Here is a 15860-nt window from a genome sequence, read left to right as displayed (position 1 = left end):
TTACTGTATTTTTAAAATGCTAAACACAATTATATTAAATAACAACAGGTTTAAATTTGCACATTTCAACATGAAGAAGAATAAGCACAGTTTATTTAATTCTACTTTTTCTCCCCAATTCCTACTAGTCCGTTTAGGTTCTGTGTTTAACTTGATCAAGCGATATTGTTGGTTATTAATATTAACACCAGCACATCACGGCCAGCTTGTCAATCAACTCGCGTGGCCTCAAACAAAAGGCAGAGTGAAACGCTCTCAAATGGCCTGCGACACCAAAGGGAAATTAATGCCTAACGGAGTATTTCCCCGGGGTCTGATTACCAAGGCGGGGTAGTGTTGCAAATAACAGCTGTCACTCAGGCTCTCCGCAGACTCACACTTAGTTTGCTGCAAAAGATCAGTCCTGTATTTTCCCATAACATGAAATATCAATTGTGAGAAACAGATGATATTACTGTAATTGCAAGTATTGATGTCTTTTTACACAGAAATGTACAAACCCCAAAAGCATTGAAGTTGTCACGGTGTGAAAAATGGTAAAGAAAAATAGAATACATTGATTGGCAAATCCTTTTCAACTTACATTCAATTAAATAGATTGCAAATACAGGATATTTCAAGATTCAAGATTATTTTATTGTAATTTTTTTAACATGCACAAGACACATAAGGACTGAAAATTACATTTTCGGCAGAGTCTCACTGAGAGCAGACATACGTTACAGGGAGACAAGACGGGAACGCCAACAGATCAGCCATTTTAACGGCGCTCCTTAACGTTCCTTAACGAGGGGTCCCTGGTTCAAATCCCACCTAGTACCAACCTCGTCACGTCCGTTGTGTCCTGAGCAAGACACTTCACCCTTGCTCCTGATGGGTGCTGGTTGGCGCCTTGCATGGCAGCTCCCTCCATCAGTGTGTGAATGTGTGTGTGAATGGGTAAATGTGGAAGTAGTGTCAAAGCGCTTTGAGTACCTTGAAGGTAGAAAAGCGCTATACAAGTACAACCCATTAAAAATGTGGGAAAAAGGTGAAGAGTAAAAAAAAAATCTGTCAAAGGCTGGACCCCCGGGAGGAGGTCCAGACTGAGTCCAAGGGAAAAAAACTTATTTGCCATAGCATACATAAACAAATTACATATAATCACAACAACTTGCAACTTACAACTGGAAGTTGGGGCGCTGGAGGCCGACCTGCTGCTATAAAGCGCTGTTCAGCCGTCCATCAGCCCGAAGGGGAATTAAGCGGTGGTGAAGGTGTTGGGTGGGGGTGGGTAGTGTGTTTGTATATATGCCCATAGTCTTTGGGTGAAGTGAAGTAGTGTTCATGAGCCCAGGGTCGTTCTGCATGAAATGCAAGCAAAGTTCGACTTCCGGGTGTGGTTTAGGAGGGAGGGAGGTCAAAAGCGTCTATCTTTGAGATTCCTCAGGGGATGATTACAGAACAGCCTGTTCTTGTGCTCAAGGCCATTCAGGGGAGTCAAATCGTAGATAAGGATTTTTGCTTGCCTGTTCTATTCGTCCATGCTGGTTGCTCTCATATCCAATCTTTCCTTTTCAAGCTTCTTCTCCATGATGTGATCCATCTTGCGATTCAGTTCAGAAATCGCCCGAATTTAATGTTCGCACTAGGGTTGTATGGTATACCGATACTAGTATAGTACCGCGATACTAATGAATCATTTTCAGTACTATACAGTCTCTGAAACGTACCGGTCCCGAAGTCACGTCATGACATTGCTGGTTTACGAGCAGAGGAGCATGTTCGGCACTTTACTGTTTATTTGCACTCTGGTTGGATGCAAAACTTATTTTCGCTGCACTGTACTTGAGCTGTGCAATGGCAATAAACTTGAATCTAATCTAATCTAATCTAAATGTTCAGTCACAGTTACTTTTCAGTAATTTGTGCATATCAAACACAAATTCTGCTCTCCTGTGCTTGGGGATTTCCTCTTCAAAAGATGACCAATCACAGCTCTGCGGTCTGCATCACCGCTGACGTTGTTAGAATAATAATGTATATAGTATCACACAACTTTAGTATGCTTAAAGTCAGTTCCTTTAGTTACGAGCTAGTGTGCTCAAGTTAGACTTTTTCTAATCTATGCAAGGACAAAACTTCTTGTCTGAGAAGTGGCCTCAGCCACAGATGTTATTTTTGTTTTGGCCCGCTGGCAGCCAAGGACTTCAGGGACCTCGGCAGGGATGGGATGACAGCACACAGACGAGACAGAGACTTCAAGGACCTCAACGAAGATAAAATGACAACATGCAGACGAAGTGGGGACAAGGCGAAATCACAAGGCCCCCAGCCCATTCCGTCACCTGCTTTGCATAATATATGTGACCAATCCTCAGTGATGTTGACTATTGAATAAAAAGAGGGACGCAGGAGCTGAACCTTAGAGCGTAGGGCAAGACTGTGACTAAGTGTTCAGCACCATCGTTCTCCTCATGAGCTAAATTTAACTCTGTCTCTGCTTGGTTCCTTGCTTCTTCTCTGATTAATAGATGTCATCAATGTTTGAACCTGACAGACGTTGACCTAGGATTTTTGTGAGGATGCGAGCACGGCCTGGGGAAAGTACGCATAGGTAAGGGGGCAAAACGGCGTCGCTCACAAAATTTACGTGACGCAAGCGTATACACCAGGTTTAACATTTCTCATAGACCACCCGCAGACGTAACTTTATGACAGCACACAGACGAGACAGAGACTTCAAGGACCTCAACGAAGATAAAATGACAACACGCAGACGAAGCGGGGACAAGGCGAAATCACAAGGCCCCCCAGCCCATTCCGTCACGTACTGTGGGTCCTGGACCTGCTTTGCATTATATACAAACTGTATGTGACCACTCCTTTTAGAGGCGGCCTCAGTGATGTTGACTATTGAACTCTGAATAAAAAGAGGGACGCAGGAGCTGAACCTTAGAGCATAGGGCGAGACTTTGACTAAGTGTTCAGCGCCAGCGTTCTCCCCATGAGCTTAATTGAACTCTGTCTCTGCTTGGTTCCTTGCTTCTTGTCTGATTAATAAATGGCATCAGTGTTTGAACCTGACAGACGTTGACCTAGGATTTTTGTGAGGATGCGAGCATGGCCTGGGGAAAGTACGCATGGGTGGGGGGCAAAATGGCGTTGCTCACAAAATTTACGTGACGCAAGCGTATACACCAGGTTTAACATTTCTCATAGACCACTCGCAGACGTAATTTTACGACAGCACACAGACGAGACAGAGACTTCAAGGACCTCAACGAAGATAAAATGACAACACGCAGACGAAGCGGGGACAAGGCAAAATCACAAGGCCCCCCAGCCCATTCCGTCACGTACTGTGCATCCTGGACCTGCTTTGCATTATATACAAACTGTATGTGACCACTCCTTTTAGAGGCGGCCTCAGTGATGTTGACTATTGAACTCTGAATAAAAAGAGAGATGCAGGAGCTGAACCTTAGAGTGTAGGGCAAGACTGTGACTAAGTGTTCAGCGCCAGCGTTCTCCCCATGAGCTTAATTGAACTCTGTCTCTGCTTGGTTCCTTGCTTCTTGTCTGATTAATAAATGGCATCAGTGTTTGAACCTGACAGACGTTGACCTAGGATTTTTGTGAGGATGCGAGCATGGCCTGGGGAAAGCACGCATGGGTGGGGGGCAAAATGGCGTTGCTCACAAAATTTACGTGACGCAAGCGTATACAACAGGTTTAACATTTCTCATAGACCACTCGCAGACGTAATTTTATGACAGCACACAGACGAGACAGAGACTTCAAGGACCTCAACGAAGATAAAATGACAACACGCAGACGAAGCGGGGACAAGGCGAAATCACAAGGCCCCCCAGCCCATTCCGTCGCGTACTGTCCGTCCTGGATCTGCTTTGCATTATATACAAACTGTATGTGACCACTCCTTTTAGAGGCGGCCTCAGTGACGTTGACTATTGAACTCTGAATAAAAAGAGAGACGCAGGAGCTGAACCTTAGAGTGTAGGGCAAGACTGTGACTAAGTGTTCAGCACCATCGTTCTCCTCATGAGCTAAATTGAATTCTGTCTCTGCACTGCACCCATAGCAGGGTAGGCCAAGGACACGGTAGCGGCACGGTCCAACAGCGAGCCCGAGAACGCCTTGGTGTCCTCGAACACTGTGACCGAACGGATATACGTATTCATGAACGGATTATTTATATATATATATATATATATATATATATATATATATATATATAAGAAATACTTGAAAATATATACACCCCGCCCCCTAACCCTGCCCACATCTCCCGAATTCGGAGGTCTTGGCAAGTATGTAGCCATCCTATGCTTCAGTGCCTTTTCCTAGCGGGACTTGCCTTTTGTTAATTTTTGTTTTAAGCATCACATACCTTTTTACCTGCATGTTGTCTCTGCATATTTGGGATCACGACAAACCATCCTCCACGCGTTCCGACTTCTACAAAGCAATTAACTACCTGCTGCCAACTACGTGGTTACCCTGCCAAGTTCAACACGGCACAGACTCTAGACAACGGTACATTATTTGCAGATTTAATTATTGATTTGCCCAAAAATATTTTTGGGGACCAATTAGGTCAGGGGTGTCAAACTCAAATACAGAGTGGCCCTAAATTTTAAACGGAACAAAGCCGCGGGCCAAGGTTGAACAAATGAACCTTTTAATAGGGACCCAAACAAGTTTTGCATTAAATATTGAACAAGCAAGACTTATATAACTTTAGTGACATGCAAAATCCAGTTTCAAATATTAATAATAATAATAATTAAAAAAATATCAATGGCATATCAAATAAAATTCAAATAAAAATGTTATGCCTTTTTTTCTTTTTGCAATCTTCTGAGGTAAATATCAATTTTTTTTCCCACAGGCTAATAAAAATTTGAAAATAAAATAACAATAATGAATTAACCAAACATTCAAGCCTTGAAGTAGCAAAGAGAAAATGCATGAATAAAACGTTAATTATTGGTCAGTTTGCTGAAAGTTTCCCGGGAGAGTTAGTGCTGCAAGGGGTTCTGGGTATTTGTTCTGTTGTGTTACGGTGCGGATGTTCACCCGAAATGTGTTTGTCATTCTTGTTTGGTGTGGGTTCACAGTGTGGCGCATATTTGTAACAGTGTTAAAGTTGTTCATACGGCCACCCTCAGTGTGACCTGTATGGCTGTTGACCAAGTATGCTTTGCATTCACTTGTGCGTGTGTGTGTAAAAGCCACAAATACTATGTGACACGCTGTTAGTATGGAGGAAAAGCGGACGTGACGACATGTTGTAGAGAACGCTAAAGGCAGTGCCTTAAATGCACGCCCCCAATATAGTTCTCCAGGTGGAAATCGGTAGAAATTCGGGAGAATGGTTGCTCGGGGAGATTTTCGGGAGGGGCGCTGAACTTCGGGAATCTACCGGGAAAATTAGGAGGTTTGGCAAGTATGAGTATTAGTGGTGAATGCGGTGATTACAGTTGGTACAAAATGCGGCTGCTAGACTTTTGACAAGAACAAGAAAGTTTGATCACATTACGCCTGTACTGGCTCACCTGCACTGGCTTCCTGTGCACTTAAGATGTGACTTTAAGGTTTTACTACTTACGTATAAAATACTACACGGTCTAGATCCATCCTATCTTGCCGATTGTATTGTACCATATGTCCCGGCAAGAAATCTGCGTTCAAAGGACTCCGGCTTATTAGTGATTCCCAAAGCCCAAAAAAAGTCTGCGGGCTATAGAGCGTTTTCATTTCGGGCTCCAGTACTCTGGAATGCCCTCCCGGTAACAGTTCGAGATGCCACCTCAGTAGAAGCATTTAAGTCTCACCTTAAAACTCATTTGTATACTCTAGCCTTTAAATAGACTCCCTTTTTAGACCAGTTGATCTGCCGTTTCTTTTCTTTTTCTCCTATGTCCCACTCTCCCGTGTGGAGGGTGTCCGGTCCGATCCGGTGGCCATGTACTGCTCGCCTGTGTATCGGCTGGGGACATCTCTGCGCTGCTGATCCGCCTCCGCTTGGGATGGTTTCCTGCTGGCTCCGCTGTGAACGGGACTCTCGCTGCTGTGTTGGATCCGCTTTGGACTGGACTCTCGCGACTGTGTTGGATCCATTATGGATTGAACTTTCACAGTATCATGTTAGACCCGCTCGACATCCATTGCTTTCCTCCTCTCCAAGGTTCTCATAGTCATCATTGTCACCGACGTCCCACTGGGTGTGAGTTTTTCCTTGCCCTTATGTGAGCCTACCGAGGATGTCGTAGTGGTTTGTGCAGCCCTTTGAGACACTAGTGATTTAGGGCTATATAAGTAAACATTGATCGATTGATTGATTGATAACACCGACGGGCCAGCTCTAATGCTAAATTGATATTGCCTCAAGGGCCAAATTAAATTACACGGCGGGCCAGAGTTTGACACCCATGAATTAGGTGATGTTGCATAATTTCCCACGGCACACCAGACAATATTTCAAAGTGGTTGAAAAACATTGCTGTATCTCATTGCCAGTCTCTTCATGCTTTATTATATTATCTTCTTATATTACGCTTTATATTCAGTTATTCCCCAAGGTCATCTAACTGCAGGTACACTAAGTCAAACTTTTTTTCTCGGGGTCATCAATGCTAAAATGTCACCTCTGCGTTATCTGTAGCATTTTCACGGCATACTTTTCATTATTTCTCCACAGGGCAATCTCAAAAGCCCCAGCCTGGTGAACAACATCATCGGTTGCCAGCGAGCTCCTTCGAGCCAAAGGCAAATGATCAAAAGATAAGTAAGGAAAAATATTGGAATTGCTGAACCTTCTTTAATGTTATCTATCTCATTTTATCAGGCAGTAAAGCGGACATTGGTTGCATCGGCTCTCACCGCACACTTTTTGTCCCTCCCTTTACCTTCCTAATATTTGTGTCCACTGAGCGGTATGGTTCCATTCAATATCATGTATTTTTTTTTGTTTCCACTGCAAATGGTCCCATATCTAACCCAGGGGTGCCCTTGGGCCACAGAATGGTTTATTTTGGCCTTCTCAAATTGAATACCATAAATATCAAATGTAATGATCCCCAAAACCTGTGATGAGGTGGCGACTTGTCCAGGGTGTACCCCGCCTTCCGCCCGATTGTAGCTGAGATAGGCGCCAGCGCCCCCCGCTACCCCAAAAGGGAATAAGCGGTAGGAAATGGATGGATGATCTCCAAAACGGTGGCATGAGGCTAACTTTTTTACTCATAGAGCAGCTGTACGCTTTAAGGCAGGGGTGTCCAAACTTTTTCCACCGAGGGCCGCACACTGAAAAATCAAAGCACATACGGGCCAAGTTGATATTTTTTTCATTTTCAAAACCAATACAATAAACACTTTTTTTTTTTTTTTTTCTGTTGGGGGTCCCTCAAGTTAGGTCTTAAGGACCCAGAAGGGTTTCAGTCTTAAACAAGGTTCAAAATAAGTCATATATTATTTTTTTCATAAAACCCTTGAATCTACGTCATTATTATTATTATTTTTTTTTACGAACTTTTTGTCGAGATCCCTATTTTTTGAGGCAAAATACAATATATACAATATTTTCCCCAAAATATTTTCAAAGTGAAATATTTAGTGTCAAGTAATTGGATCCCTAAATAGGTCAATGGCAAAATTGATTTGAATTTATTATTATTATTATTATTATTTGTTTATAGCAAAGACAGTTATTAAATTCCACTAAAATCCTTAGGGATCCAAAAGTGCCCCACTCATAAAAAGGTCATGCTTTTTACTTCATTTTTTATTTTTCATTCAACACTTAAATCTCTATATTAGATAATATATATTGTAATTGCTTTAGTATATTTTTAATAACAATCAATAGGATAGATAGTATACTTAGTATATAATTAGAATGGAATTTTTTTTTTCCAAATTTTCATATTTTTCATGTTTTCATGTTTGTTGTATTTATGTCCTTTTTGTCCTTAAATCAATCAATAATTTATAGCAACATAGATTTTTATTCATTATTATTTTTTGAGAAATTATTTAGAAAATGGTGTTATTAGAGTCAACAATGCAACTTTTTCCAGTTGCATTTCGCGAATTTGCTGTTTTATTGCACTTTTTAATGTTTAAAAAAAAAAATAATAATAAAATAAAATAAAAAATATATATATATATTTGAGTATTTTTAGAATGATGTGCTGCGGGCCGGTAAAACATTAACAGCGGGCCGCAAATGGCACCCGGGCCACACTTTGGACACCCTTGCTCTAAGGCATGGGTGTCAAACTCTGGCCCGCCGTGTAATTTCATTTGGCCCTTGAGGCAATATCAATTTAGCATTAGAGCTGGCCCGTCGGTGCCGCTGCATAACACCGCATTCACCGCTAATACTCATACTTGCCAAACCTCCTAATTTTCCCGGCAGATTCCCAAAGTTCAGTGCCCCTCCCGAAAATCTCCCCGGGCAACCATTATCCCGAATTTCTACCGATTTCCACCTGGACAACTATATTGGGGGCGTGCATTTAAGGCACTGCCTTTAGCGTTTTCTACAACCTGTCGTCACGTCCGCTTTTCCTCCATACTAACAGCGTGTCACATAATATTTGTGGCTTTTACACACACACACACACACACACACACACACACACACACACACACACACACACACACACACATACACACACACATACACACACGCACAAGTGAATGCAAAGCATACTTGGTCAACAGCCATACAGGTCACACTGAGGGTGGCCGTATAAACAACTTTAACACTGTTACAAATATGTGCCACTTTGTGAACCCACACCAAACAAGAATGACAAACACATTTCGGGTGAACATCCGCGCACCGTAACACAACAGAACAAATACCCAGAACCCCTTGCAGCACTAACTCTTCCGGGAAACTTCCAGCAAACTGACCAATAATTAACGTTTTATTCATGCATTTTCTCTTGCTACTTCAAGGCTTGAATGTTTGGTTCATTCATTATTGTTATTTTATTTTCAAATGTATTATTAGCCTGTGGGGAAAAAATTGATATTTACCTCAGAAGATGGCAAATAGGAAAAAAGGCATAACATTTTTATTTAAATTTTATTTGATATGCCATTGATATTTTTTAAATTATTATTATTATTATTATTTGAAACTGGATTTTGCATGTCACTAAAGTTATATAAGTCTTGCTTGTTCAATATTTAATGCAAAACTTGTTTGGGTCCCTATTAAAAGGTTAATTTGTTCAACCTTGGCCCGCGGCTTTGTTCCGTTTAAAATTTTGGCCCACTCTGTATTTGAGTTTGACACCCCTGCTTTAAGGGAAACTATTATGCAAAATATAATATTTTGCATCCATCCATCTTCTTCCGCTTATCCGAGGTCGGGTCGCGGGGGCAGCAGCCTAAGCAGGGAAGCCCAGACTTAACTCTCCCCAGCAACTTGGTCCAGCTCCTCTCGGAGGATCCCGAGGCATTCCCAGGCCAGCCGGGGGACATCGTCTTCCCAACGTGTCCTGGGTCTTCCCCGTGGCCTCCTACCGGTCGGACGTGCCCGAAACACTTCCCTAAGGAGGCGTTCGGGTGGCATCCTGACCAGATGCCCGAACTACTTCACCTTGCTCCTCTCGATGTGAAGGAGCAGCGGCTTTATTTTGAGTTCCTGCCGGATGGCAGAGCTTCTCACCCTATCTCTAAGGGAGAGCCCCGCCACACGGCGGAGGAAACTCATTTCCGGCCGCTTGTACCCGTGATCTTATCCTTTCGGTCATAACCCAAAGCTCATGACCATAGGTGAGGATGGGAACGTAGATCGACCGGTAAATTGAGAGCTTTGCCTTCCGGCTCAGCTCCTTCTTCACCACAATTGATCGATACAACGTCCGCATTACTGAAGACGCCACACCGATCCGCCTGTCGATCTCACGATCCACTCTTCCCTCACTCGTGAACAAGACTCCGAGGTACTTGAACTCCTCCACTTGGGGCAGGGTCTCCTTCCCCGATCTGGAGATGGCACTCCACCCTTTTTCGGGCGAGAACCACGGACTCGGACTTGGATGTGCTGATTCTCATCCAAGTCGCTTCACACCGCCCAATTAGCGTCAACTAATGCAAATAAAATGAAATGAGTTTGGGTGCACACCCTTTGTGATGCAGACAAGGCATCAAATAAAATGACAATACCGTTCATTCAATACCTATTTAATTTGGTTTAATTGGGGGGGAAAAAGGCATGTCAAAGGTCAATTGAAGTGGCCAGTCAGGCAAAGATAATCGTGCCCATGCTTTTGTACTGTGTGGTGCTCTCTCTTAGTTCACATAAAAAACACTTTCCTTCATTTTCCAGGCCAGGTCAGACGGTGAAGGACAGAAAAAAAAATAATAATAAAAATAGCTCAGAGAGCAGAGAGGGGGGGAAAAAAAGCAGGGCAAGCTGACCGGAGCTTGTCTGACATCAGTCCAGTTGGTTTGTTCGTGTTCACTGGACACAAATCTGGTTCTTCATACTGTTGGAGAGAAGAATGCTGGGTGAGTAAAACATTCAGGGATAGAACAGAAACATAACTGACAGTTTATAATGAAGGATAAGAAATATTTTAAGGGCTAGACCTACAAGTGCCAAGGCCTCCTGAAAGTGTTTATTATTAATATTAGTATGGGGAACACATATTCACCATTGATTAGTTGCTTATTAACTGTCACGCCTGTAAGTTATGTTTTGGTTTTGGTCATGCTATGTTTAGTTTGTGGACATTCAGTCACGTTTTGCACTTCCTGGTTTCGTTTGTTTCCATGCCAACGTATTAGTTCCAACCTTGTCACTCCCCTGCCCTCAGTCCCCGCACCTGTTCCTGATTATCACAGCCACTATTTAAGTAATTTTCTTTCTGTTCATCATTCTGGGATCTTCTCACACATGCGCACGCACCCAACCCATGCTGCACCTCCTTCATGTCCTTGTCCATAGTTCCATGCCGTGTAAGTTTTTGTATTTATGCCATTGTGCTAGTTTTGTTTATAGTTTATTATAAATGATAAATGGGTTGTACTTGTATAGCGCTTTTCTACCTTCAAGGTACTCAAAGCGCTTTTGACACTACTTCCACATTTACCCATTCACACACACATTCACACACTGATGGAGGGAGCTGCCATGCAAGGCGCCAACCAGCACCCATCAGGAGCAAGGGTGAAGTGTCTTGCTCAGGACACAACGGACGTGACGAAGTTGGTACTAGGTGGGATTTGAACCAGGGACCCTCGGGTTGCGCACGGCCACTCTCCCACTGCGCCACGCCGTCCCATTATCATTCATAGCCAATTGTTTTTGTGCAAAGTCCTTTAGTTTATGTCCATCATTTCATGCCATCGAGCAGGTGTTTTTTGTTTCACGTTTGTACTGTTTAGCCAAGTTTCTTCCTCCATTGTGAGCGCTTTTTGTTGTTTATTTGTTTATTAAATAAACAACCATGTACTTACATTCATGCCTGACTCGTCCCACACCATCCTTGCATCGAGGAAGCACAAACATCCACAGCCTAAGCCTGACATTAACATGCAACTTAGTAACATATTGGCTCTTAATTAGTCATTATTAAGTACTTATTAATGCCTTGTTTTGCATGGCCTTATTATACAACCAGTAAGCCATTAACCCTTGTGTAATGTTCATATTGTTGTTACTCAGCCACCGTTTGTGGGTCTGATGGACCCGCTGCATTTTGTGGCTTTTAATGCCTCACAATCAAACAGTTTTATGTTAAAATACTGAACAGTGTCAGGCTTGTCATGTTTTAGTTTTTCCTGTCAGCACTCTTATTTTGTCCGTTTCCTGTCTTTCTCCCCTCAGTTGCAGCTAATTGGCACCTGGCCACACCTGGTGTCAATCAGCCCAACCCTTTCTTTACCTGCTTTGTCCTCCTGTCAGTGCTGGATTATTGTCGCTCCTACCGGTTGTTTGTCACCACTACCTGTCAATGTCATTAATACTTCGTTGTAGCTGCGTCTACTTTTGTTCACTCTGCTTATGGGGCGGCATAGCTCGGTTGGTAGAGTGGCCGTGCCAGCAACTTGGGGGTTGCAGGTTCGATTCCCACTTGTGCCATCCTAGTTACTGCCGTTGTGTCCTTGGGCAAGACACTTTACCCACCTGCTCCCAGTGCCACCCACACTGGTTTAAATGTAACTTAGATATTAGGTGTCACTATGTAAAGCGCTTTGAGTCACTTGAAAAAGCGCTATATAAATATAATTCACTTCACTTCATGCCATAATTCATTCTTGTCCCAGTAAGTGTTTTGTTCATAGCCTAGTTTGTTATCCGCCTCGTGCGCACCTTTTGTTTGTACCCTTTGTTTGGTTTTGTTTTAGTGTTTAAATTAAATCATGTTTTCTTACTCAATGCCTGCCTCCTTTTCTGCACCTTGGGGTTCGTCAACAACAAACTCTGACAAACAGATGTTTTTGTTATTCCAATAAACATCTGTTCAGTATTTTAACATACAAGTAGGTACACAGAACATCAGAGGGTTAAATGTGCGAGAAAACGAGAGCAGACAGTGTTGACCAACAATGTTACAACCTTGTGTGGGAACCGCAGGTGCAGAAACACAAAAGAAGAATCCCTGTGGGATGTAGAAACTGGCAGAGAAATTTTCCGTGCAACGTTCATATTGTTTTTACTCAGCGAGTGGTTGGGGGTCTGACGGACCCGTTGTATTTTGTGGCTTTTAATGCCTCACAATCAAACACTTTTATGTTAAAATACTGAACATATGTTTACCTTATTCCAATAAAGATCTGTTCAGTATTTTAACATAAAAGTAGGTACACAGAACATCAGGGGGTCAAATGTGCGAGAAAATGAGAGCAGACAGTGTTGACCAAAAATATTGCAACCTAGTGTGGGAACCGCCAATGCACAAACACAAAAGAAGAATCCCTGTGGGATGTAGAAACTGGCAGAGAAATGTTCCATGCAACGTTCATATTGTTGTTACTCAGCCAGCGTTTGTAAGTCTGACGGACCCGTTGCATTTTGTGGCTTTCAATGGCTCACAATCAAACATTTTTACGTTAAAATACTGAACAGATGTTTACCTTATTCCAATAAACATCTGTTCAGTATTTTAACATAAAAGTAGGTACACAGAACATTAGAGGGTCAAATGTGCGAGAAAATGAGAGCAGACAGTGTTGACAAACAATGCAACCTTGTGTGGGAACTGCAGGTGAAGAAACACAAAAGAAAAATCCCTGTGGGATGTAGAAACTTGCAGATACATTTTCCGTGCAACGTTCATATCGTTGTTACTTAGCCAGCGTTTGGGGGTCTGACGGACCTGTTGCATTTTGTGGCTTTGAATGCCTTAACAATCAAACACTTTTATGTTAAAATACTGAACTGATGTTTACCTTATTCCAATAAACATCTGTTCTGTATTTTAAAATAAGTGTTTGATTGTGAGGCATTAAAAGCCACAACATGCAACGGGTCCGTCAGACCCACCAACGCTGGCTGAGTGACAACAATATGAACGTTGCACGGAAAATGTATCTGCCGGTTTCTGCATCCCACAGGATGTAGAAACTATCAAACGATCTGATATTCAGGTTATGGAATAATGTATAGATGTCAAATAAAAAGAGTCGCAAAGCATACTGGGAGCACTTTTAGTTTCTTAGCAAAAACACATAATCCAATAAATCATACATCTGATCATTTGTAGTGTGAAACGAGTACTTTTATGACACAGTACACAAACTGTAGCATTATTTAGTCTGCCGTTTGTGAAAGTGTCTTTCCATGCGCTATTTCATGTTATCATTCCTTGGATGGATACATGGCGCAGATACAGAGGGGATGGACTCTAAAGGGGAGCAGATCTCGCCAGAAAATCAGATCACCCGGTTATTGATGTGTGTATGCGTGGTATTAAATCTGTTGGTAAATCATCTAAAATAAAAACAGGATTAATTCCCCACATCTCCCATCGCTCTCATCAAATTTACAACAGAATCTTTTTTAGATCAACATGAGAAGGACTAATAGGCTCAAAAACAAGACTGCAAAAGTCAAAGCTTGATAGTTGAAGTTTAACCTCAGTGGAAGCATTTAAGTCCCATCTTAAAACTCATTTGTATACTTTAGACCAGGGGTCACCAACCCGGTGTCCGCGGGCACCAGGTAGCTCGTAAGGACCAGATGAGTCGCCCGCTGGCCTGTTCTAAAAAATAGCTCAAATAGCAGCACTTACCAGTGAGCTGCCTCTATTTTTTAAATGTTATTTATTTACTAGCAAGCTGGTCTCATTTTGCTCGACATTTTTAATTCTGAGAGTGACAAAACTCAAATAGGATTTGAAAATCCAAGAAAATATTTTAAAGACTTGGTCTTCACTTGTTTAAATAAATTCATTTATGTTTTTACTTTCAGAAAGACAATTTTAGAGAAAAAATACAACTTTAAAAATTATTTTAGGATTTTTGAACACATATACCTTTTTACCTTTTAAATTCCTTCCTCTTCTTTCCTGACAATTTAAATAAATGTTCAAGTAAATGTATTATTTTTTATTGTAAAAAATAATACAAACATTTTAATTTAATTCTTCATTTTAGCTCCTTTTTTTTTGACGAAGAATATTTGTGAAATATTTCTTCAAACTTTTTATGATTAAAATTCTAAATAATTATTCTGGCAAATCTAGAAAATCTGTAGAATCAAATTTAAATCTTATTTCAAAGTATTTTGAATTTCTTTTAAAAAATTTTGTTCTGGAAAATCTAGAAGAAATAATGATTTGTCTTTTTTAGAAATATAGCTTGGTCCAATTTGTTATATATTCTAACAAAGTGCAGATTGGATTTTAACCTATTTAAAACAGGTCATCAAAAATATATATTTATTGTGAGAAATCATTAAGATGATCAGTGTTTCCACAAAGATAAATATCATTAATTATTAATAATAACATAGAGTTAAAGGTAAATTGAGCAAATTGGCTATTTCCGGCAATTTATTTAAGTGTGTATCAAACTGGTAGCCCTTCGCATTAATCAGTACCCAAGAAGTAGCTCTTGGTTTCAAAAAGGTTGGTGACCCCTGATGTGGAGAATGCACATACTTTTAAGAGTTCTTTCTTCATTCATAGTCCTGTTTAAAGCAGCTAATACTTTCCCATGTGTAAACGCTGTGCTTGAATCTTATGTCTGCAAGTAAACTCTTTGCCTTACCTTCAAGGCGTTTGAATGTGTATTGGGAGTATGATGTACTCCCTTTTTGACCTTATCAGTATTAGAGCAATGAGGCTGGATTCCTTTCTGGGCGGGGTGGGGGCTGTTTCCGTACTGAATAAGCTGTCTCTGTTTGATTTTCAGACCGCTTCTAGATGATGCTATTAACGCACTGTTGAACTGGTCTCCTAAAGCTTTAGTAAAATTTGATAATATTCCTATTCCGTCTTGATGGTCCTTCTTACTCAACTTATATGTTACCCAACTTGGGCTTGACCAGTGACTTTTATTCTCTGAGAGGAAAACTGGTATAACACAACAATATACAAAGTCAAATATTATATAAATAAATATAACATCTGCGTTAACATGTGTCATCAAATGACCTACAAAGCACAGATGCGGGTGTAATGAGGCTGGTTGTGAAGGAAGTGGTGGCTTGGGGGTGTCGCCCGTGGTTTGAATTCCCGGTGAGAGCCTTCTCGAGGTCTGCGCATGCTATGTACACTTTATGAATGTACAGTTTGTGTGTGTGCGTAAGAGCAGATGTGCGTAGAAAGCCCACGGCTCAAACAAGCCGAGCAGGCACGCGTGACTAAAGCACGGAGCTGTTAAAC

At 41.5% G+C, this 15860-nt stretch overlaps 1 protein-coding gene across 2 annotated transcripts in view; it reads right to left on the bottom strand.

The window, feature by feature from the left end:
- Positions 1-10193: 10193 nt before the first annotated feature.
- Positions 10194-15860, bottom strand: part of zmat4a (zinc finger, matrin-type 4a) — a 54190-nt gene continuing 48523 nt past the window's right edge. For both annotated transcript variants that reach the window (XM_061905033.1, XM_061905034.1), the window contains one exon: positions 10194-10514. In XM_061905033.1, coding sequence (XP_061761017.1) covers positions 10487-10514 — 28 coding nt within the window. In that variant the 3' untranslated portion in view covers positions 10194-10486. The remainder of the gene's footprint in view (positions 10515-15860) is intronic.

This window comes from Nerophis ophidion, linkage group LG07 (assembly GCF_033978795.1).
Source record: "Nerophis ophidion isolate RoL-2023_Sa linkage group LG07, RoL_Noph_v1.0, whole genome shotgun sequence".
NCBI lineage: Eukaryota > Metazoa > Chordata > Actinopteri > Syngnathiformes > Syngnathidae > Nerophis > Nerophis ophidion.
The sequence above is the reverse complement of the archived record's forward strand: the minus strand, read 5'-3'. Positions and strand labels throughout refer to the sequence as shown.